Source organism: Trachemys scripta, chromosome 2, assembly GCF_013100865.1.
Source record: "Trachemys scripta elegans isolate TJP31775 chromosome 2, CAS_Tse_1.0, whole genome shotgun sequence".
NCBI lineage: Eukaryota > Metazoa > Chordata > Testudines > Emydidae > Trachemys > Trachemys scripta.
This window is the reverse complement of record NC_048299.1, coordinates 99,491,538-99,516,115: the sequence shown is the minus strand read 5'-3', so window position 1 is coordinate 99,516,115 and position 24,578 is coordinate 99,491,538. Positions and strand designations below refer to the sequence as shown.

The following is a 24,578-nucleotide window of genomic DNA, read 5'->3' as shown; positions in this document are numbered from 1 at the left end:
ATTTTATTTTATTTTTTTCAGAGGAACTTTTGTTACATCCATTTCCCATGCACATTTCCACCACCATATGTATATGACAAGAAAAGTAGTAGGCAGGGCTAGTTAATTAACTAATGTACAAGTCGCCACAAGGTATTGAGAGAGGATTTGGAAAAGCACTCAATGTCCCATTGAAGACAGTGATAAAACTCGCACAGATTTCAATGGGAGTGGAGCTAAGCCAGCACTGAACAGTTTGAAAATCCCAACCCACAGTTGTCTGCACTTGGTGAGTGATGGTGTCAATTAGGCGACAGTTCTCTTTGGCACAGGTGCTATATCATAGTGACAGCCTTGACTGGAGGTTATTGTGACAGAGGACACAAAGCTTGTCTCAAAATGCCACTAGTCAGAGTGAGCAGCATGAAGTGTATCATCTGAGGAGGATTGTTTGGCTACTTCACATGCACGGGAAAGGGCACTATCAGAGCACTGTGGGGACACATGGCAACATTCCCACATGCTGCCTAACCTAGGAAAGTTTTAGCCTGTTTAGCTGCAAGTCTCTTACTTGTATGAACACAGTTGCTTTCAAGGAAAACTTAATTTTCTACTTACAGTTTTGGTAGGTTGATTCACAGCTGTTAATGTGGGGGAGCCCCAACTCCTCTGCCAGGGGAACTTGTGGCATTTGCTCTGTGTCCTGCAGCAGCTCCAAAAATACCTTTGTGAAATAGAAAGAGAAATGAGACCTATTTGCCATAACTGGCTTTCACCCTTCATCACCCAGGGCATCAGACTAGGATGCACCACCCCACTCCACTCTGCTAGAACATTCCTATAAATTACTGATCCGGTGTAATTACTTTGGGCAAGATCTTTCCCTCCCGTGGAGAGGAGTAAATATTCCATGGATTCAGAAGTACCTACATGGAGAGCCGCTGACCCCTGCACACTGCTCTTTGGTCCTCTCTGCCCTCTAATTGCATAGCTCTTTCAACAATCCTGCTGTCATTGATGGAGTCTCCCATATGCGGAGTCGTAGGACGCATGGAGTCCAGAGTTAATGCACACTAGAAGCAGCACTAACTCCCCACTGGTATTCCAAGTTGCACTCCGTGGGCTCAGCAGGGGAGAATACCGCAGACAGTAGGCAGTTCCCTGCCCTATCTCCTTACACTCCAGGCCCAACCCACAAAATTCTAGAGTGCTGAAGCCTTGGAACTCTAGCAAAAGAGCTCCCACGGGGCTATGGGAGGTGGCTGGGCAATCTCCCCAACTCCACCCTCCCCCAACTAGATCAGCTTATCTAGGCCCTCTCCACTCATGGAAGTGGAAGGGATGATTTAGCCCTTTGAGAGCAGGAATTCTGCTGAAATAAAGTTAAAATAATGTACATTTTGTAGCAAAATCAGTTGCCATCTACACACAAACACAACAAACGATTAATCAGATTTTTAAAAAAAGATTGGAGGGTCTTGTTTGAGGGATGTTAGCGTATTTTAATAAACGTGACAGGCATGTAATTTCCATCCGTGCATCTGAAGGGTAGAAGCCTCTAAAGAAGAGCTGGAGAGAAGATAACAGAAGTTTTTTTTAAAAAATAGCAGTAATATTTCCCATGGGTTTAATAACCTAAAGCTATGTCTACACTGCAGTTAGCACCTGCGGCTGGTCTGTGAGGCTCAGGCTGCGGGGCTGTTTAATTGCAGTGTAGACTTCCAGGCTTGGGGTGGAGCCCAGGCTCTAGGATCCTGTGAGATGGGAGGTTTACACTGCAATTAAACAGCCCCACAGCCCAAGTCAGCTGGCCCAGGCCAGCCACAGGTTTTAAATTTTGGTGCAGACATATCCTAAGAGGCACATGTAAATGTTACACACGGTGTGTCCATTAGATTTGCCTGAGACCGACTATATTAGGCTCGATCCTGCTTCTACACCTTAAGACCACTGAAGTCAACAGGAATTTCAGAGTTAGAATCCTAGAATACCATAGTAGATTGTTAGTAGTGACTTAAGAAGTGTTAAGGCACTCACTCACGTCTCACTGTAAGCCTGATAAATAAATAAATAAAAACTCAAAAACTTCCTTACAAGTATATGTTCCCTCTGTAAATTCACATTTTCTCCCTAGGCCACAAATCTTTTTTTTTTTTTTTTTGGGGGGGGGGGGGGGGGGGGGGGAGAAGAGGAAGGGAGAAGAGAAGGCACAGGTGGTCTGGGGGAGGATTTTAGATTAACCAGAAAAGAAACCTAAATACATCCACTGCTGGGGTAAGCAGGCCCACTTTCAATGTTGTCAACGGTGAATTTGGCCCAAGATATACTTGAGATAGGAGATGTTGAAAAATTAGCTCTTTTCTGAAGTATTTTTCCCCCAAAGCCATCTGTAACAACACAGCATAGCCTAGAAAGTCAAAATTTGTGTCTAGAAATTTCAGATTTTGCTTCCAGTGTAAGCTTGCACATCAATTCAGCAGAGCGTATGCCTCTCATGAGCACTTTTAAACAGAGCTCTCACTAAAATTATAAGCAACTTTGACTCTATCTTGCTGAAACCTCCTGTTTGTTATAATCAGGACTTGATGTGCACTCCCAATGTTAAAAAACTTTCATGGCCATATTTAATTGCTCCCACAAAGGAATCCAATATTGGCTATAACAAAAGCACATAGTAGCTAAGGAGTCCACCATACAATGGATAATAAAAGCCAATCAATTTGAAATACATTAGCTTTGAGGAAAGGCAGTTTCTTGCTCCACTGAAGTCTGCTAGCTACATGGATTATGTTTTGTTTAGTCAATATAATTGCTATTTAATAGCGATGACGGACTGCCTAGCTACATGGCAACTTTAAGTGAACTGTTTTGGCCATTAGTTCAAGGACAGATGAAGTTAAGTGTCTCACGCTGTTTCTGTATTAGAGCCTAGACGGGGACACCGACTGTCCAAACCCATATCTCGATCGGCTCCTGTGGGACAGTTTGATGATGTCACACTGTGCACCAATTTCCAATATTGCAAAGCCAGAAGCTCATAACTAAAAACCAGAGCAAATACCCCTCTCTAATTAAGTATTTCAGTCACCCACCATGGTATCTGAACATGTCACAAGCATTAATGAATTTCATCTTCAACACCCCTGAGAGTCAGGAACGTATCACTGTCCCTACTGTACAGATGGAAACTAAACCACACAGATTGTAATTTGTCCAATGTCCCAATGAAAGTCTGTGACAGACCTGGGAACAGAACTGAAATGCTACTGCCAGTGGTAGCATCATCTCTGAAGGAGGAGGGGAGATTTCAGGAAGGAGGTGCATGGACCCCTGTGCCATCTCAGTGCAGATCTGTGCCTTTAGGTGATGGGAGAAAGGGAAGCTCCCTTAATGAGTGGATGAGAGAAGAAAATAGAAGCAGATGGTGGAGGATGAGGGAGAGAGTGAAGAGAATGACAAAAAGTTGTAGACTGTCCTTGCAACCAAAGTATTAATCTACTATTTTAGCAGCATTTTAGGGTCTTTCAGTCCCACTTAACTCGATTTCCACTGTAAAAACAAAACTGCTAAGTCCTGGATATGTTCATTTAATTTTTATATTAAAAAATGGCTGCTGGTCAAAAACCTATTGATGAAAGGGCAGCAAAGATCCTGGGAGATAACATGATGGAAACAGAGTAAATATAGTCCAGGAAATATAGAACAACAACAACAACAACAGAAGAAAAGGTAGAAAAAATAATCAATACATATGGCCAAAATAGTAGGGAAACAGTGCTTAAAGGTTAATCATGTTTTCCCTACTATAATCTCTTGTTCTTGTACTAGGAACCACTGACATTCTCACAAACATATGCGTGAGTTGGGAAGAATGTTACATATTTTGCTTGTTTACCTTTAAAATAAAAATACAGATAGCCCTCCATCAAAACTCCAGATCTGAAAATCTTCAGCTTTAAGGATATTCAGATCCAGATTTTGGAATGTTTGAATCCTATATGGCTCTGTATGTCTGTATTTTTTAATGATACCTGGGAAGTATCAGGTCACATATCCATGTGACAGTTCTGATTTTTTAAGAACTTTAATATCATCAAAATCTTTACTCCTACTACTATTTCATCTTAAACATATAACACTTTGTCAGAACTATAGATGCAATTATCCTCTCTTTTTCCATTTTTGTGTTATTTTTATCCTTTCTTCAGACACTGAATGCTCCTATGGCTGCAGCTGGAATCAATGGCGAACATCCCATAGATTTAAATGGTTCAGGAGTATGCTCATAGCCATTAACTGTATGTCTTGTGTCAACAGGGAAACTAATGCACAAGAGAGCTAGGTTTAGCAAACAACAGGAACACACTTATTTAGCTGTAACACTCAGGACTCGTCTATATGGCCCACAGTTTGAGCTACAAGTGTGTGAATAGCTGGACTATATTAATGCAAAATAGGAACCTTTTAGTTCATGCCTGCAACATCCACAAAGGGGAGTTACAGCACAGCACTTGAGTGCGAAATGCTAGTCACACCCCTGTAATCCAAACAGTGGTGTGGTATAGACACAGCCTCAGAAGAAGAGAGACACTGCACAGATCACAACTTCCAAAAGAAATTGCCTGCACTTTCAAAGAGCCAAAGGCAGGTACACAACAAAGTCACTGGTAGATTCAGGCCACAAGGGACCCGCTTGTGATCATGTAGGCTGACTGCCCACATAACAAAGAGCACAGTACTTCCCTAAAATAATTCCTGTTTGATCCATGTCTAAAAAATATGCCGTAGTTCAATGACAGGTCATGATGGAAGGCAGACAGCCCAAATAGCATACAAAACAGACTCACGCTACATTAGTGTTCGTAGAGCTGACTGGAACATTTTTGATTAATTTTTTTTTTTTTCATTGAAACTTGCTGTTTTGTTGAAGGTGAAACATTTGATGGAGCTGTATCTATTTTAAACAAAATGTTCCAGGAAGATGTTCTCGATCCAGTATGGACTTTCTGGTCATTTCAAGAGAGAAAGATCTGAACAGAAAACCTTTTCAATCTGGAAATGGATGTTTCATCACAATTCCATTTTGCAAGAACATTCCAATGCAGAATGAACACAAATTTCAAAACCTCAAAAGTTGTCATGAAATGGATTTGTTATCCTCTAGCCGGCTCTAAGTGTTATCTAGTGATTTTAATAAATCATGGTCCCGATTCTCCCCCAATTCCAACTCTTGGCTTATTGCTTATATTTATATTATATTATTCCTAATTCAGACAAGGAGAAAACAGTTAAAATCAAATGTAGCTAAGATGATAAGAATGGGTTTGACATGACAGTGACATGTTTTCCGCTCGCAAGATGCTTCCTAGACATGAGAGGCAATATGGTCTCCCTTAAAGAGTTGAGTTTTTGAAAGTGTACAACTGTTCCACACAAATGGGCTGAAAAACAGCAAGGAGTGTGTGTGGGGGGGGGAAGAGGGGGGCGCCCTCTGCACAAACAATCACTTGATACATTTTCCCTTTAAAGTCAGAGTTCTTTGTTTCCAGATTGAATTATTTGAATAGACTCAATAGAACTATTATGTGCTATCCATTTACTTGCCAGCGGAAAAAGGCTTTTGATAAGAAAATGGAGAATGAAGGTAACAATAGCTAATGGTGACTGTGCAGAGATGACAGGAATCACCACAAATTAACATGTTAGTCTTCAAGGTACTGCATGATACATCAATATCTGTTGCCATTTAGGAAAGCTTATTTGCTTTTCTGCAGAAAACAACCAAGGGCAGGTACCTTTAAACTGAATGATCCAGAGAAATATGCTGATGAATGTTATACGTTTGCTATGATTGGTTCTGTAGGACTATCATTTCCCTTTATGTAAAAGTCCTATAGAATTCAAGAGGGATGAAACCAATCATATAGAGAATAATCTAACCACCCATAAAATATAATAGATTATATCCTTTCCATACAAAGTGTAAACCATCCTGTATAATTTCAAAGAGAATGACAACCTTTCATAGGCTTTTTTGACACACCCCATAGAATTCTACAGCAAGGATATAATTCACCATTACATTCTAAAGAACGGTTATAAAAACCTGTAAATTATCTTTATTATTATTTTATTACTCTTATTGCAGTAACACATTGTGCTAACAATTGTACTCAGATATAACAAAAAGAAGGTCAGTATTTCAAAGAGCTTATGTATTTATTCAGTTCCACAGGGCTTTGTGATAAAGGTGTAGTTTCATTTAATTGTGATCCTGTTTTATAATTTAATTTAAAAGGAAACCATTACACTTGCTGACATATATTATTCAATTGGACCTCAATCCAATAAATGGATCTGTGGGGATGTCTAAACTGCAAAGAAAAACCCCTGGCACTGAGTTTCAGAGCCCAGGTCAGTTGACTCAGGCTCATGGGGGTCAAGCTATAGGACTATAGAAGTGTAAATGTTCCTGCTTGGGCTGGAGCCCGGGCTCTGAGAGCCTAACTCCTCACCAGGTTTCAGAGCTCGGGGCCTAGCTTGCTCCGCAATGTCTACACTGATATTTTTAGCCCCACAGCCTGAGCTCCCAATCCATTGACCTGGTCAGTGTAGACATATCCTGTGTGTGGGTAGACGCCTTATGCACACTAGGGGTCTTAATGACTTTTTCAGCATTTCACATAGGTATACAGCTATGGTTCTCAAACTATGCGTCGGGACCCCATTTTAACGGGGTCGCCCAGGCTGGTGTTGGCCCTGGGCCCCAACAAGTCTGAAGCCCAAGTCCCATCGCCCAGGCTAAGATCATGCCGCCCACCCAAGGCAGAATCTCTTGGACTTGATCTTTGGCTCTCCTGCCCAGGGCAGTGGGGCTCGGGCGGTCTCAGTCTTCGGTCCCCACTCCCGGGGTCACGAAGTAATTTGTTGTCGTCAGAAGGGGGCCATGGCGCAATGAAGTTTGAGAACTGCTTTTCTAATGTATGCTCCAATGCAGTGGCTCTCAGCCTTTCCAGACTACTATACCCCTTTCAGGAGTCTGATTTGTCTTGCATATCCCTCACTTAAAAACTACAGTAATTGTTTACAAAATCAGACATAAAAATGCAGAAGTGTCACATCACACTGTTACTGACAAATTGCTTACTATCTCATTTTACCATACAGTTATAAAATAAATTAATTGAAATATAAATACTGTACTTACATTTCAGTGTATACTATACACAGCAGTATAAAAAAGTCATTGTATGAAATTTTCATTTGTACTGACTTCGCTAGTGCTTTTTCTGTAGTCTGTTGTAAAACTAGGCAAATATCTAGATGAGTTGATGTATCCCCTGGAAGACCTCTGCATACCCTCAGGGGTACATGTACCCCTGGTTGAGAACCACTGCTACAATGGACCTTTTCACAGAACTAAATGTATTTAGTAAGCAGGGGCTATGCATTTCCCACCATTTGTTTGTATGCATGTGGATTTTTGTATTTTTTATTTGAAAATAAAATGTCAATTCTAAATTGGCAAAAAAAAAAAAGTCTCAATGTTGCAAACCAGATAACTGCTAATGGTTTTTATATCTGACCCCATTATTTTCCACATGCATCATTCATGCTGCAAAGCAACACCACATAATTAATGTCCCCGATGACAGGCTTTCCTGAGTCTTGGTTTCATAAGCCCAGAAAAGAGATAAGTGTCTTCCCTAGATGACATTCTCTTCAGACTGCTGCTAATAATGCAACATACCTTCCCACCTCTTAGGGCGCGGGGTACATAAAATGATTGAAAGCTTACTATACACTGTGTGGTAAACTATCTAAAGAGACACTAACTTACAAAAATGTGCATTTGTATACTTGTCATTTGTTTTGTGCTTGGTCATATCCTAAGGGTTTTTTTTTTTTTTTTTTTTTTTTTTTGTACATGGCCCACTTTGGGCTGTTTACAGAACTAAAGGAGATCGCTGGAAAAATCATATTTCTGTGAAATGCTGCTGAGTGGATTGTACCATCAAATGAAAATATTGTCCCCCATCTACTGAAAAATATTAGTTTTGTTCTTTTATCATCATTTCAAGCAGTGAAAAACAGGGGGTGGAGGTGTTTTGTTTTTTTAAGGATCTACACAATGATACTAGAGTAATGATGGGTCAAGGAATTTTAAAGGAACAGATAGTTGTAGTGGAAATAATTCATTCTCTGGTATAACCAGTTAAATAATGCCAGAGCCAAAACCAGTTGTGATGAACCCCCATCAGGTACATTGGCTAGATCAGAAGCAGAAGTAAATTTGCAAGAACAGCTATTCTTGTAAGATTTCCAGGCCAGTTCTGCCAACTCCTGAGGTTTGGTTAGTCCAGATAGAATCCAGAGAAGAGACAGAATTTTTTGAGAGTTATATGAACTGTACTGCCAAACCTTCTGAAGTTCATCCCTAGTTAATTCAAAGCTCAATTTTTTTCTGATGCTAAGAGTTAATGAGAGATTTGGACTGACAGTGATTTGGTGTTAAAACCCAGGCCATGTAAAATTTTCCTGAGATCAGCTGAGACAGAGAAGAACCTTCCAAAAGGTGATATCGCCCTTTAGGATACATCAGGCTGTTGGAATGAATTATGGGAGGAGAGTGGTTGTTGCCCTTAAATAATATAGCAAAATTTAAAAATCTATATTCTACATGAGATGCTCTTTCATGCTCCCCTCAGGAACCTGTCCTGAAATATTAGGTAGTAAAAAGATGGTCAAGAAGGTTAGATAGAAGCCAGTAGAGCATCTCTAACCACTGACAGCTACTATGGAGAGAGAAACACAGTACCTCTTCCAAGGTGGTATCTGAAATGCCATAGCCAGTCACATGTAGACGTTCAAGGTTTTCATCCATAGCCTGAAAGAGGCCTTTAAAGGAGGACTTATCTGCCTTCGCTGGAATCGCAATAGTCAGCTCACTCCCACTGTTCTCTTTTAGGAATGCTTCTGGTACATAGAACTGTATCAGAGATGTGACTCGACTGATGTACTCAGGATCCTGGATTTCAAACGCAGAGGGCTGCACAGAAAGGAAAACAATAATAAATGGAGCTTATATGCTATCAGAAAGTTGTAAAACAGGTCACACTGAAAACAAATATGGGGCCAGTGCTGGAAACCCTTCCTCTGCTAAGTAGTCCCAGTGAAGTTTCTGGGTCTAATCTTGTGAGCAAGGGACTACTCACCATGAGTAAGGGATTGCAGGATTGGGCCTCTATTCAGCAAATCATCAAATTACTAATTTTCACTATGTTGCTAGATTATTTTATGTGCCAATTAATTCAAGTATGAAGGTTGCGAAAAACATTTGTTATGCACCAGTATTAAATAGACCAAGTCTTTTCTGCATTGCTGGTTATGTAAGATAAAAGAATTACCACATTTATCTCACACATAAGTTACTAGCAGCGTTGCAAAGTTCCCTCAGAATAATTGATATGACCATTTCTTAGCATGAAGTACATATTATGCACAATTCTGTCACCATACCTTTTTTATGAGTGTTAGACTGTATCCCTGGCCATATGTTTCCTTCAGATAAGAGGGAGGACCACAGCATCTCAGCTGCCCATGCTGCAGGATGGCAATGCGATCACTGAGCACCTCTGCCTCATCGAGATGGTGAGTGGTGAAGATCAAGGTGCAACCTACCCCAGGAAGAGCAGTACACACAGATTAACACTTTATTTTAAAATATTTTCTAATGAGAGACACTTTTTTCCCCCAGGAGGATTCTTGAGGTGATAGTAATTCTATAAATTTACAAGAGTGTACTTCAGTATGCAGAACACAGACACAAAATGCCTGCTAACATGTGTCCCATTCACACTCCCTGAGACGGTACAGGTTATAAATCAGTGCAAAGTTTGTACTGGAATCTAAGAGAGACAACAACAAGCAGTTGCAATTTCAAGGCTGAGAAGGTGTTTTAGGAGATTAGGAGATTCTTAAAATCACATAACTGTGGTGCCAGTTTCAATGGATCATTCACTGTGGTTTATTCCAGCTAATAGGGAGGGGAGGTGCCTGCTATCTCAGAAGCTTGCCTCCTATGGTCAGTTTTAGCTCATGACACTTGAATATTAATGGAATGGTATGACTGATGAGTATTCTCTTTAGAAGAAAAATATATGCAGTCATATGGGAAAGAACAGAAAGTGAGAGCCCTCAAAAAATGAAAAAGCAAAGTCAAAGAGTGATGGAAGTAGGAGATAACCCTTTTCATCCAGGGCAGGATCAGCATGGACTCATAGCTAACCTGAATCTTGCATTAAACCCACTAGATTTTTCAAATCGCGACCCAGAACTGTGTCATGGAACGGAAGGGATTGGGTTGCAGCAGCTCTGGTCAGCATCACCGACTGGGCCGTTGAAAGTCCCATCAGTGGTGCTACAGAGCTAAGGCAGGCTAGTCCCTACCTGTTCCAACACCATGCTGCACCCCAGAAGTGGCCAGCAGGTCTGGCTCCTAAGTTGGGGCGGCACGGAGCTCCGCACCCTACCCCCGCCCTGAGCATCAGGGGCTGTGCCTGTGAGAACCGCGTGGAGCCGCTTGCACACCTCCGCCTAGGAGCTGGACCTGCTGCTGGCCGCTTCTGGAGGTAAGTCCACACCCCAACCCTGCACCCCAATCCCCTGCCCCATCCCTGAGCCCCCCCAAACCCAAAGCCCTTTCCTGCACCCCAAACCCATCATTCTCAGCCCCACCCCAGAGCTTGCATCCCCCAGCCCAGAGCCCTGACCACCTCCCACACCCCAACCCCCTGCCCCAGCCCAGAGCTCCCTCCCACACCCTGAAACCATCATTACTGGCCCCACCCCACAGCCCTCACCCCTGCACCCCAACCCTGAGCCTCTCCCACATCCCAAACCCCTCATTCCCAGCTCCACTGGGCCGCAGGCATCAACTATTTTCTTCAACTGGGTCACCAGACAAAAAGTTTGAAAACCACTGCACTAGACCAACCATCTTTCCTGAAGACAAAGAGAAGTAAGCTTTGAATTTTAGTTGGCTGCTTTAAAATTTCAACAGCTGAATGGAATAGTTATCTCTGTTAGGATTTCTATTCAGCAACTGGAAAGAAAAATACTATTTTCAACCACCCTTTGCCTGGGAAGGATGTTAGTCAGAACATGACGTGAGTTTTGTACCAGCTCTGTACTTCAACAGAATGTCCCAGATTTTCCGACGTGAACATGGATCCACACCACTGGTGGGCTCATCTAGAACAACTGTCTTCGGATTTCCAATAAAGGAGATAGCAATTGAGAGCCTCCTTTTCATTCCCCCAGACAGGGCTCCAACATGTTTGAACTGGTGGTGGGATAAATCCACATCTTCCAGGGCTCTAGAATAAGAACACAAATAGAACTGTGACCTTTGAAAATCACAAGCCTTTTTAGATCAGCTACCACACCATCCCAACCAGTGGCACTAGAACATTTTTAGTAGTGGGGGTGCTGAAAGCCAGCCCTCTTATCCCTCCCTCCGCCCCAAGAGCTGAGTCTGGACAGGGGTTAGGGGGATGAGGCTGTGGCCACAGCTGTGTGCGGGCATGGAGCCAGGAGTGGAGCCCCAGGCAGGGGCCAGCAGCCAGGACCCTATGTGCAGGGCCAGGAGCAGACCCCCAGATATGGGGCCAGCAGCCCCGCATAAAACCTGGGGGTGCTGTAGCACCCTCCCACACCCTTACTTCCCGTGCCTATGATCCCAACCCACAGTAAAGTGATGAAAAGTCACTTGTATGCAAAATATCCATGGGCAGTTTAAGTACAGAGAAGCATATATAACTATTCAGTTTCTTCTGGTATCCACTGAAAAGAAGTAATAGTAATAATCAAAAAGCCTCTTATTTTTAACAGCAACCTCCCTATGAGCCTCCTGAAATATACTTTTAATGGCCTCTGTACAGGATAAAGCAAAAAATAATTCAAAATTATAGGCCTTAACCATGTTCCAGTGAAGTCACTGAGAGTCTTTCCATTGATTTCAATAAGCTTTAGAATATCCCCTATAAGAATCTGGAGGGAGTGGGGAACATTTCAAGGAGAGCTGAGGATAGTTCAAGGACTCTGAAATATTATTTAATATTTGTATAACCTAGAGTTGCCAACTTCCTAAACACAGAAAACTGAACACACTTGTCCTTCCCCTTCCCCAAAGCCCCACCCCCTGCCCCCTTCTCTGAGACCCAGCCCTCCACTCAATCACTCACCCACTCACTTGCTCCTTTTCACCAGGCTGTGGCAGGGGGTCGGGGTATGGGAGGGAGTGAGGGCTCCAGAGTGGGGCTGGGGATGATGGCTTAGGGGTGCAGGAGGGGGTGCCAGGCTCGGGGGTGGGGGCTTGAAGCTGAGGCAGGGGTTGGAGTGTGGGAGGGGGTAGAGGCTCTGGGCTTGGGCCAGAAATGAGATGTTCAGGATGCAGGAGGGGGCTCAGGAAGGGGGTTGGGCTGTAGGAGGGGATGAGGAATGTGGGCTCCAGGCAGCGCTTACCTAAGGCGGTTCCCAGGAAGCAGCGACATGTCCCTCCAGCTCTGTGCACTGTTTCTGCCCACAGGCACCGCTCCCACAGCTCCCATTGGCTGCGGTTCCTGGCCAATGGGAGCTGCGGAGCCAGCGCACGGAGCCCCCATGGCTGGAGGAACATGCCAACCGCTTCCCGGTAGCCGCACAGAGCCAGGCAGGGAGCCTGCCAGCCCCACTGCACTGCCAACTGGACTTTTAATAGCCCGGTCAGCAGTGCTGAGCAGAGCCACCAGCACCCCTTTTCAACCAGGTATTCCGGTTGAAAACCGGACACCTGCTACCCTAGTATAACCACCCAGGCAAATAAAAACCCTCACATTGATCTGAAAGAAACAGTCATGAGAACTCAAGGATAATTAGCACATTCTGCTTCTCCTTACAAAACAAGATCTTTTAGGCCACAGCCTTGCAAACAGATCCTCCATGCAAACACTTATGTCTGTGCGGCGTCCCATTATAGGAATGGGACACCACACAGAAGCAATGGTATGAAGCCCTGATGAATTCAGCTTGTAAATAGGTGCCAGAGGCAAAAGCCAACAGAACAATATGAACCGCAGTAGAGCAAATTTCTACACACTTCGTGAAAGGTCACCTCTTGGGAAAAGGAGGTAGTTTATTTGCCATAGGCTATTCAGTCCTTAGCCATTGTTTGTTGCTGCCTGCATGTATTATGTGGACACCTGTCCAGTAAGAACTAGACTGCAAGACCACCAACTAATTTCACGTCACGCCATTGGCTGCTAATTGTGTTCTATCACTATCAACCTGGGTTCATTTGAACGGGCAAGCACAAGACAAGCTATCCCAGTGCTTGTCTGCTGAGTTATCCAGTCCTTCACAGTAATTTTCTACTTTAAAGAAAGCAAATTTCTAAAGCAAAGAGCTGACTTTATATGAATAAATACATTTATATAAATTTATATAAATACATTTATATCAAGGTATACACAGCATGCTTTCCAATCTTCTGACAAGCTACATTAAAATCTTGTGTTGCTTTGTTTAGAAAAAGTAATCTTACTGTTCCCTTAATCTTTTTTTAATTTCTCATTTCTGTAATAGCCTTAGCAATGGGGGCCTAATTCAATACAAATGTTCTGCTTCTCATAAAAATATCTAGTTAGTGGCAAGAATCTATCCCCTGTGTCTTTGAGGATCTTGCACAGCACTGTTATTACATGGTTCTAGGGTATTCAGAATTCAGTAGTCCAAGTACTATAAGAGAGAGTGTTTCCACTTCCTCTATGCTTTAGCTGAAACCACTAGAGAATTTTTTTAAACCTTGTCTGTAATACTCTTACTCTAATTTTTATTTCCATAATTTTATTACTGAAAATTAAGATCAGGAAATACATTTACAAGCCAGAATTTTAGAATACAAAACCCATCATTAGCGCTCTCAGGATTCCAATAGTTAGGGCTGACTCTCCTAGCATGAGGCTGTTTGTTTGTTCACCACAATGTTCTTGGAATGGTTTTGAAGGACAGCCTACATACAGGTTTCCAGCAAGGAAAATAAGAACCACTAACCTACTGACTTCGTGATGTAACTGTTTCTTTGTCCACAGAGGCGCTTTCACTGAACCATAGAACAGCAGATGCTCTCGCACAGTTAAGGTGTCAAACAGCACATCATACTGTGGGCAAACACCCATCTCCATTCTGATAGCAGCCAGATCAGTATGTATATCCCTTCCATTGATGATGATGGTCCCAGAGCTGGGAGGGTACAGGCCTGTCAACATTGATCTGATACAAGAAATAACAGTGTTGTTGTAGCTGTTTGATCGCATGGGAGATGCAGAAGAAGAGTTCTGTTGAGCGCAAAAGCTTTTCTCTTTCACCAATAGAAGCTGGTCCAATAAAAAAAAAATATTACCACACCCACCTTGCTCCCGCTCATAAGAAATAATACAAATTCAATAAAATCACTATATTCAGGACGTACTCTATGTTGTATCCTGAATTTGATCAATTGACTTCTCACAATAATTTGTCTAGCAGCTGCATTACTTAAATGATGCTGGAGTGTGTATGGAGGAAACCTTGATATTAATGCAAAAATGGTTATTAATAAAATTATAATTTACTCTTACGACGTTACCTTTCCTGATTTTAAGAGAAACCTACATTTATTTGTATACTCACTGAACTTAGAGATTTGAACACATACTTTTGTTTTTGGTTGCTCTTTTTATTAAATGGAATGTTGAATTTTATTAAATGGAATTCTTTAGGCAATCTTCTTTCTGTCAACCATTGACAAGTCTCAAGTGCCAAAGGATATACCTTTGCCATAATACTCCTCTATGTTTATAAAGGGTCTAAAATTTAACTTTTACCTACTATTGCTTTAACTTTCTCTACTACCTTCTTTTACAATATGTTTTTAAAATGTACATAAGCATTGGTTATTGTGATAAGTGCTTTGCATAAAATATTTAATACAAGTTTTTACTTGCAAGATGTAAATATATCACAAAAGCAGATCACAAATCCAAGGAGCATTTTGGTCCAAAGACCATAATAAAAGGGTCTTCTCAAAAACAGGACATCTTTTGCGTAAGATACCAGGTGATATAGATATGATCTTATCTAAAAAAACCCAAACTTTGTATGATGATATGTATGCTTTAGAAAGAGTCCTCACTTTAAAAGAAGATAAGGATGTTTTGTTTAGAACAAAGGGAAATGTATGGATGTGGTGTTAACTGTAAAACTAAGATGTAAAGTGGGCTTTCCTTTTATCCCACCCTCCACACATGCTCTTTCAACACAAAACCTCTCATTTAAAACCTACTCATAAGGTGCTAAAGAATTTTCTTATTGAAAATAATTTCTTCTATAAGCACTCAGAAGTGTTCATTCTTCAGACTAAGAAAATCCCGGATAGCTGGAAAATGTTTTACAGAAGTTGTTGGTTACTTTTATCTACCTTGTTTTTCCTTTTAATGGTTCAAAACTTTGTTTATTCCTTAAAAGTTTTTAAGATGTAGAGCTGCAAATATTTTATCTAAATGCAAAGTTTTTTATGCAATAATTTACTAATATCTTTGCTAAATGGTAAGATGCTTCATATACTAATATGGAATCCGCTGACCTTGCTGTGACTGGCTATTAATGTAAGAAGTCATTTGAGTATACAATACTTTTTTTCTTAATTGGGGGGTTAATTAGTTATCTGGCAATGCTTAAGCAACTTCCTGAACAAAAAAAATCACAAAAACAAGCAGCACCTCTCCAAAGATTGATTAGGAGAAAGGACAATTTATTTATTTAATGAATACTCAAGTTTAAAAGCCTCTCTTTAAGAATTAAGTTTAAGAATAATTCAAAATTGAAAAACTTTCATATCTAACATATGGGTGGGCTTGAACCTATTTGAAACAGAATTTCAACTCCTGATGAAACCTAATGAATAGCTCAGAAAATGTGCTGAGTAAAAAGTTAAAACTCTAACATTAAGGATGTTCTGACAGTTTCCTGCCACAAAAGAGCAAAAACAATTAGAAGTTTATATTTACGAGGGGAGGGTTTTTACTAAGACCAACCCACAAAGAAACTGAGCCAATGAAAGGATGATAACAGCTAATCTGAATCCTACCAAGTCTGAAAGAAGTGTTTTCTCCTCTTTCCATGAAATTAGACAAAAGAGATGGGCATAAAGTAAATGACTAGCAACACTCTGCTCTCATCCTCAACTTTTCAGAACTCATCACAGCTCATCCTGTTCATCTCTGCAACTGAGCTGTGACCAACTGCTAAGAAGAAGAAAGACACTGAACAGCATCAAGAAGAAGTAATCTTCTAGCTCAAATGACATCACCATCAAGACTTCAATATGGATTGGTGAGATGAAGTTGTAAAGAGCTGCCAAGGAATTAGATTTAAAATTTTCTTTTAATGATTTTCATGGGATATTGAAACACTATTGTAATTTAGGATATTCACAGTTTCTCCCAATAAACCCCAAATGGTTTAGACCGTTTATTTCTAGAGAGAAGCCATTGACTAACCTTTGGTAAATAGAAAAACAGTGGGATTTAATTTGAATTTAAGATTCTGGATATTAACTAACTTGCCGTTCAAGGAGTGGTCTTGAGACTGGCTTCTTTTCAGTAACTGACAAATACTTTCTTTGGATTTATAGAGTATTTGTCAGTTACTGACTCAATTAAGATTTTAAAACCTTTGCCCATTTATAAACAATGTTATCCATGATAAACACAACAGGACTTACCTGCCTTGGAACAAAATTATTTCAAAATTATTATTTTTTGCCCATCTATAAGTTGTTTTAGTTAATAAGGATACTCTGAAACAGAACTCTACTAATTTTGGGAATAAAAGGACCTCTGCCAGGGTGGACAACTTTCAAATGTGTAACCTGTCCAATGTTCTCCACAGAGACATATATAGAAGAGTTTGTAACTGAAGTAACAATTGTTTATCTTTTCTTTTTTCCTCATTTCCTTTCCTTAGTAAGGCAGTCATAGTTACTAACTGGGATTATTTCACTTATTTTAATAGCAGTTTCCCCTAAATCCTGGCAAAGAACCTCATGTGACTAAAATAGTGGGAGTCATGTCACTGAATTGGCATTATGAGAGAGAAATATTAAAGGTTTGCCCTGCTATTTCTTGTTTCTCTAAATTGTAAGTTTTAGTAATTTTTTAAAATAAAAAAACAACAACTTGAAGCATCCCTTAGTACTCCAAAAGTGCTTTAGGTAGATCCTCAACTGATGTAAATTGGTGTACTTCTATTACGTGTACTGGAACAGCAACAACAACTTCTTGCACAAGTGGAGTATTTGGCCCTTTATAATTCGGAAAAATTTCTAATGGTAAAATCTTTTTTTAATTAAACCCGATATCAATAATTCATTATCTCTCTTGCTATTTCCTGAACAAGGCTCATTTGTCTAGCCAAGACACAGAAAAAGAGAGAGATCAACTGACTAGTATTTCCTGGTTAAAAAATATATTTATCCCAGTTTTGCTGTAAATGCAGGGTAAAAACTCTAATTCCTAATTTATGTTGGCTCATTTCTGCAATCCTTACCCATGTTAATCAAGTTGACTAAATCTAGAATCCAGTTCATTCTCATTAGTAATTTATGTACCTGCAGGGGTTAAGAAAAAATGGTCCGAATTCTTGATATTTCATTAATATAAAAGGAAGAAATAGATTAACTTTTTAATTAAGCCAGATTTTTTTTAATGTTTTTCTTTGTTATTTCAGCTTCTTTTCAGCTGTCAGAATATCCTCTTCAACATCCAGAAAGAAAGTTTGCAAGCTCAGTAAACCTCTGAGATCTCCATCTGATGGAAGCACAGGTGGAATGTTGTAGAGTGTGAGGAAAAGAAAGAAGGGTTTCCTTCAGGTCTCTCTGCCCCCATGCCCACAATAACCCCTCATCTCCCAGCTACTACTAAAGCTGCTTAAAATAATGGCTTTACCATTGAGGTTATGATAAATGGGCCCCAATTTTCCACAGCAATGCATTTGTTTTGCCAGGGGCACCTGGCACAGTAAGTTCATTTAAGCAACTTTAGTGGCATCTTTTGCATGGCAAAAACAATAACCAAGCAAGGAGATGGAATAGCTCATTTGCTGATGTACAAAACATTTCAAAGCACCAGATAAGGTAAAATGTGTAGTAGGCCATCATTCAGCAATGGACATACATTATTGTAGTCTTGCCAGCTCCATTGGTACCCAAGAGAGCTGTGATTTGACCCTTGTAGAAAGTGAGGTTGAGATCTTTAACTGCAGTCTTTTTGTTGTCTGTGTATTCTTTGGTGAGTGACATCAGTATAACTCCTATTGGGCTTCCTCCTTCACTCACGCTTCTCTCATTTGCAGGCAGAGAACCTGTGTAAATGAAGAATAAGGCTTTAAAAGCACTAGCAGTTATATAGTGAAAATGCATTGGCTTTACCTTTCCTGAAATGGTCATCACTGTTGTACATTTAAGCTAGAGGGTCAGGTGATATAAATTGGTATAGCTCCATTTAAATCAATGCTGCTGTGCCAATTTATAACTATCACGGATAGGGACCACAGTTATGCTAAGTATCTAATCAATGAAAAAGTTTAATTGCAGCTTAAAACACCAAAAATAAAACTGATAAATGTGTGTGCACATGTTAATATAAATATGCACATATATAGTAATTACTAAAATGTTATTGTCATCTGTTAAAATGTATTTCTTAAATAATGAGATTTTTACAAATGAACGAGCAAAAATGGAGGTTGTGGACCAGAGAAAATAGGGACAGTATGGATTGACTAAATGGAATGGAGAAAAAGAAATGCACACAACACAAAGGAATAACAGAGGCTAGTGTTTGGAGAACCAGTTCTGTTAAAATATGAAACAATCAGAACCTCTGCCCGTTGCTCAGTAATTTTTAATATTAGAATAAAGGTGGTTCTAATCCCTTCCAACAACCTTGTGACCATTCTCCAACTAGACTTTGCCAGCTTCCCTGCAACTTGTACCAAGGTCCTTCTACCGGGTCATCCTCCCCTTTAGCTTTCCTGGATTGTATTTCAGAGTCCAGAACCTTTAACTCTACCAGCCTGTAAGATGACCGGACTCACCCCTGCGGCACCTCCCACTGGTCATCCACGGAATTAGCTCACCAGCCTCTGGAGCGCCCTCTGCTGGTGCCCATGTCCCTCCCAGGATCCAGTGCCCCTCTTACTGGGATGCTATCCCCTGGCAGTACCCCACAGATCTGGGTCTCCCCTCCCTGGGGAACCCCCACCCACTATTCCCACCTTGCCTCAGCACTAGGCCACTGCCAGTCACCAACTAGCCCCCACTCCCTGGGGCAGACTGCAGTATAGGCCACTCATCACAGTCAAGGGGGGTTTGGACCTGCTGCCTTGGCATAGCCCTGGGCTGCCCTCTGCAACCCCCAGTATCCCTTGGCCTAATACTAGGCCGCAGTCTGGGGCTTTCCAGGCTGGCGCTCCCCAGCCTTTCCCCAGCCCTGCTCCACTCAGGTACTCTTTGTCTCACTCCCTGCAGCCAAGCCCTTCTCTCTCTGAAGGCAAAGAGAGACTCTACTGAGTTCCTGGCCCCCAGCCTTCTTATACAGGCCAGCTGAGGCCTGATTGGAGCATGGCCCCAGCTGCAGCCACTTCCCCCAATCAGCCCAGTAAGCTGCTTGCTCCCTGGGCTACCTCAGGCCCTTCCAGGCAGGAGCTACACCCTGCTACACAGCCCTTTCTGTTACTTGATATAAATCCCAGGTTTACTCTGGAGCTTAACACAAAGGTGCTGGACCCTGCCATTGCTCAGGTGGAAGAGATAATCTTTCTTTTCTCCTTCCACTCTAAGAAGAGCAAAGAGCTGTCAGGACTGGGAGAGAAAAAGTGAAGGTCTCTATCCAAAGTAATAATCAAAGGTAAATGTGAAATCTACTGATGGAGGGACCTGGAGCCTGTTTGTGAGGAGAGATCACTCAGTGGAGGGCTTCAAAGTCAAGTTAGTTCAGATAATATTCCAATTAACATCTACATATTTAGACATTTAACTGAACCCCTGAAGCTTCTGAAATTTTCCCTTCAGTAGTAGAGAGGTATTGATACAAAATGCTCTTGGGTGATTGGGACTTCTGGCCTCTACTATAGATAGTTGAACCAGTCCAGATAATATGTAATTTCAAATGGTCACAGAGGACTGCCAAGGCCCAAGAATGGATGTTGGTGGCATGTGTTTCTCTATCCATGAATCTTTAATCAAAAGAAATATATGACAACGTAGTAAAATGGGCCTTAGAGAAAATAAAAGAAATCAGATTTTAAACAGCAAAACATGTAAGGAATTCATAAGTAGCCAAACACAGAACTGGAAAGAAACAGTGGAAATGGTTGTAGGTAGCTGTAGCCCTGGAAAATAGAGGTGATAAGTGTGTTATTAAAATGTGAGGCTAAAAAAAAGAGCCAGAAATGGCAGAGTTTAGATGACAAACAGAATGAAAAAGAAAATTCACATAAAAGACAAACTTTTCACTGAAGCAAGGAGAAGATAAAAACAGAGCCTTATATTTGATTTGATCTGAAAAAAGTGTAGCGGTAGAAAAACTGAACTCTGACCATGAATTTTAATGAGCACAAAATAGTTCAGGTTATTGAACACTATACAACACTGTGAGGAATGTCAAAGGGACCTTAAAAAGCTTGGTGAATGGGCAGCACAATGGCAGATGAAATTCAGTGTTGACAACGAACCCCGCTGTTGCTGTCCTCGGGCACTCTGTGCCGGCAACAAGATGACCTGGATGTCGATGGTGATTGTGAAATGCTCAAGAAAATTAGAGACAAAATACAAAATAGAAGACTCAGTAATAATGGGAGATTTCCACTACCCTCATATTGACTGGGTACAGGTCACATCAGGATGGGATTCAGAAATAATGTTTCTAGACACCATTAATGACTGCTTCTTGGAGCAGCTAGCCCTGGAACTCACAAGAGGAGAGGCAAATTTTGATTTAGTCCTAAGTGAAGCACAGGATCTGGTCCAAGAGATTAATATAGCTGAACTGCTCAGTAATAGCGACAATAATATAATTAAATTTAACGTTCTTGTAGAGGGGTGAAATATCAAAGAAACCCACCACAGTAGCATTTAACTTCAGAAACGGGAACTACACAAAAATGAGGAAACTATATAAATGGACATTAAAAGGAACAGTTATACAGGGAGATTATGGTGGATCAGTAAAGTGCCTGGACCACTACCAGTGACTGGAAAATCAATTATCATGCTTATTGACAAAAACAGCCAAGTTAGTGGGCCCATGTTGCAGCCTTAGCATAACTAAGCCAGGAGATGAGGGAGTTTGAGCGACCACAAGAAGGGAGACTGACCCTGTGTCCTTCCTGATAAGATTTCTGTTTAAATTGATGAGGTATGGGTTTTAGAAAACAGGAAGCTTATCTATATTTATACTCTTGGGTGTGTTTGTCAGGGCCCTCAAGCAAGCAGACTCTGAAAAAACACATTTTTCTAATTAGCAGTCTGAGGAAACCTCTTGCTTAACCACTGGAATTGTTTGCTTAACAAGTTTTTTTGATTGACATGTTATTGTCATACTAACAATAAATAAGGGGGGAGAAGTTTGGGCTAGTTGGATCACTTTGTGGACACCTCTGAGGGTACCCAATGGCAGATGGAAGACAGGCCATCGGATGGCTGTCATTGTACCACTCGAAAATTGCTCCAGACTTTGGTAATTATTGGGGGTTGTGGGTTTTTACTAACCTGTTGGGGACATATGTAAGTGCTTGAGACTAAATAAAGTATAGCTTTGACATTACAATACAAGAGTACTCTTATTTAATCATCTATCGGTCGGATGGCCATGTCCCCCATTTACTTATGTCCTGCCTCCGCCTCACCACCATGACTAAACAACACAGTAAAAGAAGCAGAGGCAAAAGGGCATCCTTTACAAATTGAAAGTCAAATTCTACTGAGGAAAATAGAAAGGAGCATAAAAGTATAATGAAGTAGGCCAAAAAAGAATTTGAAAAGCAACTAGAAAAATACTCAAAAACTAACAGCAAAAATTTTTAAGTACATCAGAAACAAGAAACCTGCCAAACAATCAGTGGGACCACTGCACAATCGAGGTGCTAAAGGAGCACTCAAGGAAGACAAGGCCATTGCAGAGAAGATAAATGAATTCTTTGCATTGGTCTTCACTGCAGAGCATGTGAGAGAGATTCCCACACCTGAGCCATTTTTAAGTGACAAATATGAGGAACTGTCCCAAACTGAGGTGTCAATAGAGGTGGTCTTGGAATAAACTGATAAATTAAGCAGTACAATGTCACCAAGGCCAGTTTCTATTCACCAAAGGATCCTGAAAAAACTCAAATATGAAATTGAAAAACTAACTGTGGTATGTAACCTATCACTTAAAACAGCTCCTGTACTAGATGACTGGAGGATGGCTAACCTGATGCCATTTTTTTTTAAAAAGACTCAAGAGATGATCCTTACAATTAGTCCAGTAAGCCTATCTTCAGTACCAGGCAAACTGGTTGAAACAATAGTAAAAAAAAAAACAGAATTATCAGACATATAGATAAACACGATTTGTTGGGGAAGAGTCAACATAGCTTTTTCTAAAGGAAAATCATGAATCATGAGCGGGGTCAACAAACATGTTGACAAGAGTGATGTGGTGGATATAGTGTACTTGCACTTTCAGAAAGACTTTGACAAGATCACTCACCAAAGGCTTTTAAATAAAGTAAGCAATCATGGGATAAGAGGGAAGGTCCTCTCATAGATCAATAACTCGCTAAAAGATAGGAAATAAAGGGTAGAAATAAATGGTCAGTTTACAAAATGGAGACGGGGAAATAGTGTGGTCCCCTAGGGATCTGTACTGGTGCTGTTCAACATATTCATAAATGAGCTGGAAAAATGGGTAAATAGTGAGGTGGCAAAGTTTGCTGATGATACAAAATTACTCAAGATAGCTAAGTCCAAAGAAGACTGCGAAGAGTTACAAAGGGATCTCACAAAACTGGGTGATTGGGCAACAAAATCGTAGATTAAATTCAATGTTGATAAATGTAAAGTAATGTATATTGGAAAACATAATCCTAACTATACATACAAAATGATGGGGTCTAAATTAACTGCTACCACTCAAGAAAGATCTTGGACTCATTGTGGATAGTTCTTTGAAAACATCCACTCAGTGTGCAGTGGCAGTCAAAAGAGCAAACAGAATGTTAAAAAGCTTTAAGAAAAGGGTAGATAATAAAACAGAAAATATCATAATGCCATTATATAAATCCAGGATATGCCCATACCTTGAATACTTCAGGCAGTTCTGGTTGCCCCATCTCAAAAAAAAAAAAAGTAGAAATGGAAGGGCAATAAAAAGTATTAAGGGTATGGAACAGCTTCATAAGAGGAGAGATTAAAAAGACTGGGATTATCCAGTTTGGAAAAGAGATGACAAGGGGGAATATGATTGAAGTCTATAAAATCATGAATAGTGTTGAGAAAGTCAATAGGGAAGTCTTATTTACCCCCTTACGTAACACAAGAAGCAGGGATCACCCAATGAAATTAATAGGCAGCAGGTTTAAAACACAATGCACAGTAAACTTCTGGTTCTCATTGCCAGGGAATGTTGTGAAGGCCAAAAGAATAAGTGGATCCAAAAAAGAATTAGATAAATTCATGGAGGATAAGACCATCAATTGCTATTTGCTAAGATGGTCAAGGATGCAACCCTATGCTCTCGGTTTCCCTAAGCCTCTGTCTGCCAGAGGCTGGGACTGGATGACAGGATATGAATCCCTAAATGATTGCCCTGTTCCATTCATTCCTTCTGAAGCATCTGGCACTGATCACTGTCAGAAGACAGGATACCGAGCTAGATGGACCATTAGTTTGACCCAGTATGACCATTCTTATGCGATGGTTTCTAATTGAACTTTATCCACTCAGACATCTTTGTGGACAGTCAATGAAAACTTTTTACTCAAAAAATCTTTTTAAATAAAAAACCCCCCAACAAAATGTTAGGATGCATGAGTAGTGAGATATAAATTTAAACTTAGACTCAACCAATTATGGAAGATAGATTACTAACAGTGAATTATGCAGAAAAAGAAAATAATGTTTACTAAAAGGCTCCTGCTATTACAAACCTTCATTGATAAAAAGCATATTGGAATTTAGATGTTTCCTTCCCTTCTCTGTAACACACAGCTTCTTCCAGTAAGAGATAGTAAAGGGGAAATACAATGGCTTTCTGAACCCCAATCTTCCTAGATGTTAAATATAAGAGAAACATTTGAAACATTTTCAAAATTCATTTGTTGTTCAATTAACATATAAGCTAATTCTATTATCCTATATTTCTGTTGTTGTTTTCCAAGGGAACAGGGATATAAAATCTTATCTATACTGCATAGCATAGATTTTTTTATATAGCACTTTTCTTCACAAAATATCCAAAAGCATGATACAAGCTTTGGGGTCA

The 24,578-nt window shown here is 40.6% G+C and overlaps 1 protein-coding gene across 1 annotated transcript in view; it reads right to left on the bottom strand.

Moving 5' to 3' along the window:
* Positions 1-24,578, bottom strand: part of ABCA13 (ATP binding cassette subfamily A member 13) — a 285,349-nt gene that overhangs the window by 130,097 nt on the left and 130,674 nt on the right. Inside the window, exons 36-42 of the mRNA XM_034761320.1 lie at positions 24,240-24,363; positions 18,231-18,449; positions 14,071-14,289; positions 11,161-11,357; positions 9,499-9,656; positions 8,798-9,028; positions 598-703 (exon numbers count right to left, since the gene is read on the bottom strand). Of these exons, the coding sequence (XP_034617211.1) occupies positions 598-703; positions 8,798-9,028; positions 9,499-9,656; positions 11,161-11,357; positions 14,071-14,289; positions 18,231-18,449; positions 24,240-24,363 (1,254 nt within the window). The remainder of the gene's footprint in view (positions 1-597; positions 704-8,797; positions 9,029-9,498; positions 9,657-11,160; positions 11,358-14,070; positions 14,290-18,230; positions 18,450-24,239; positions 24,364-24,578) is intronic.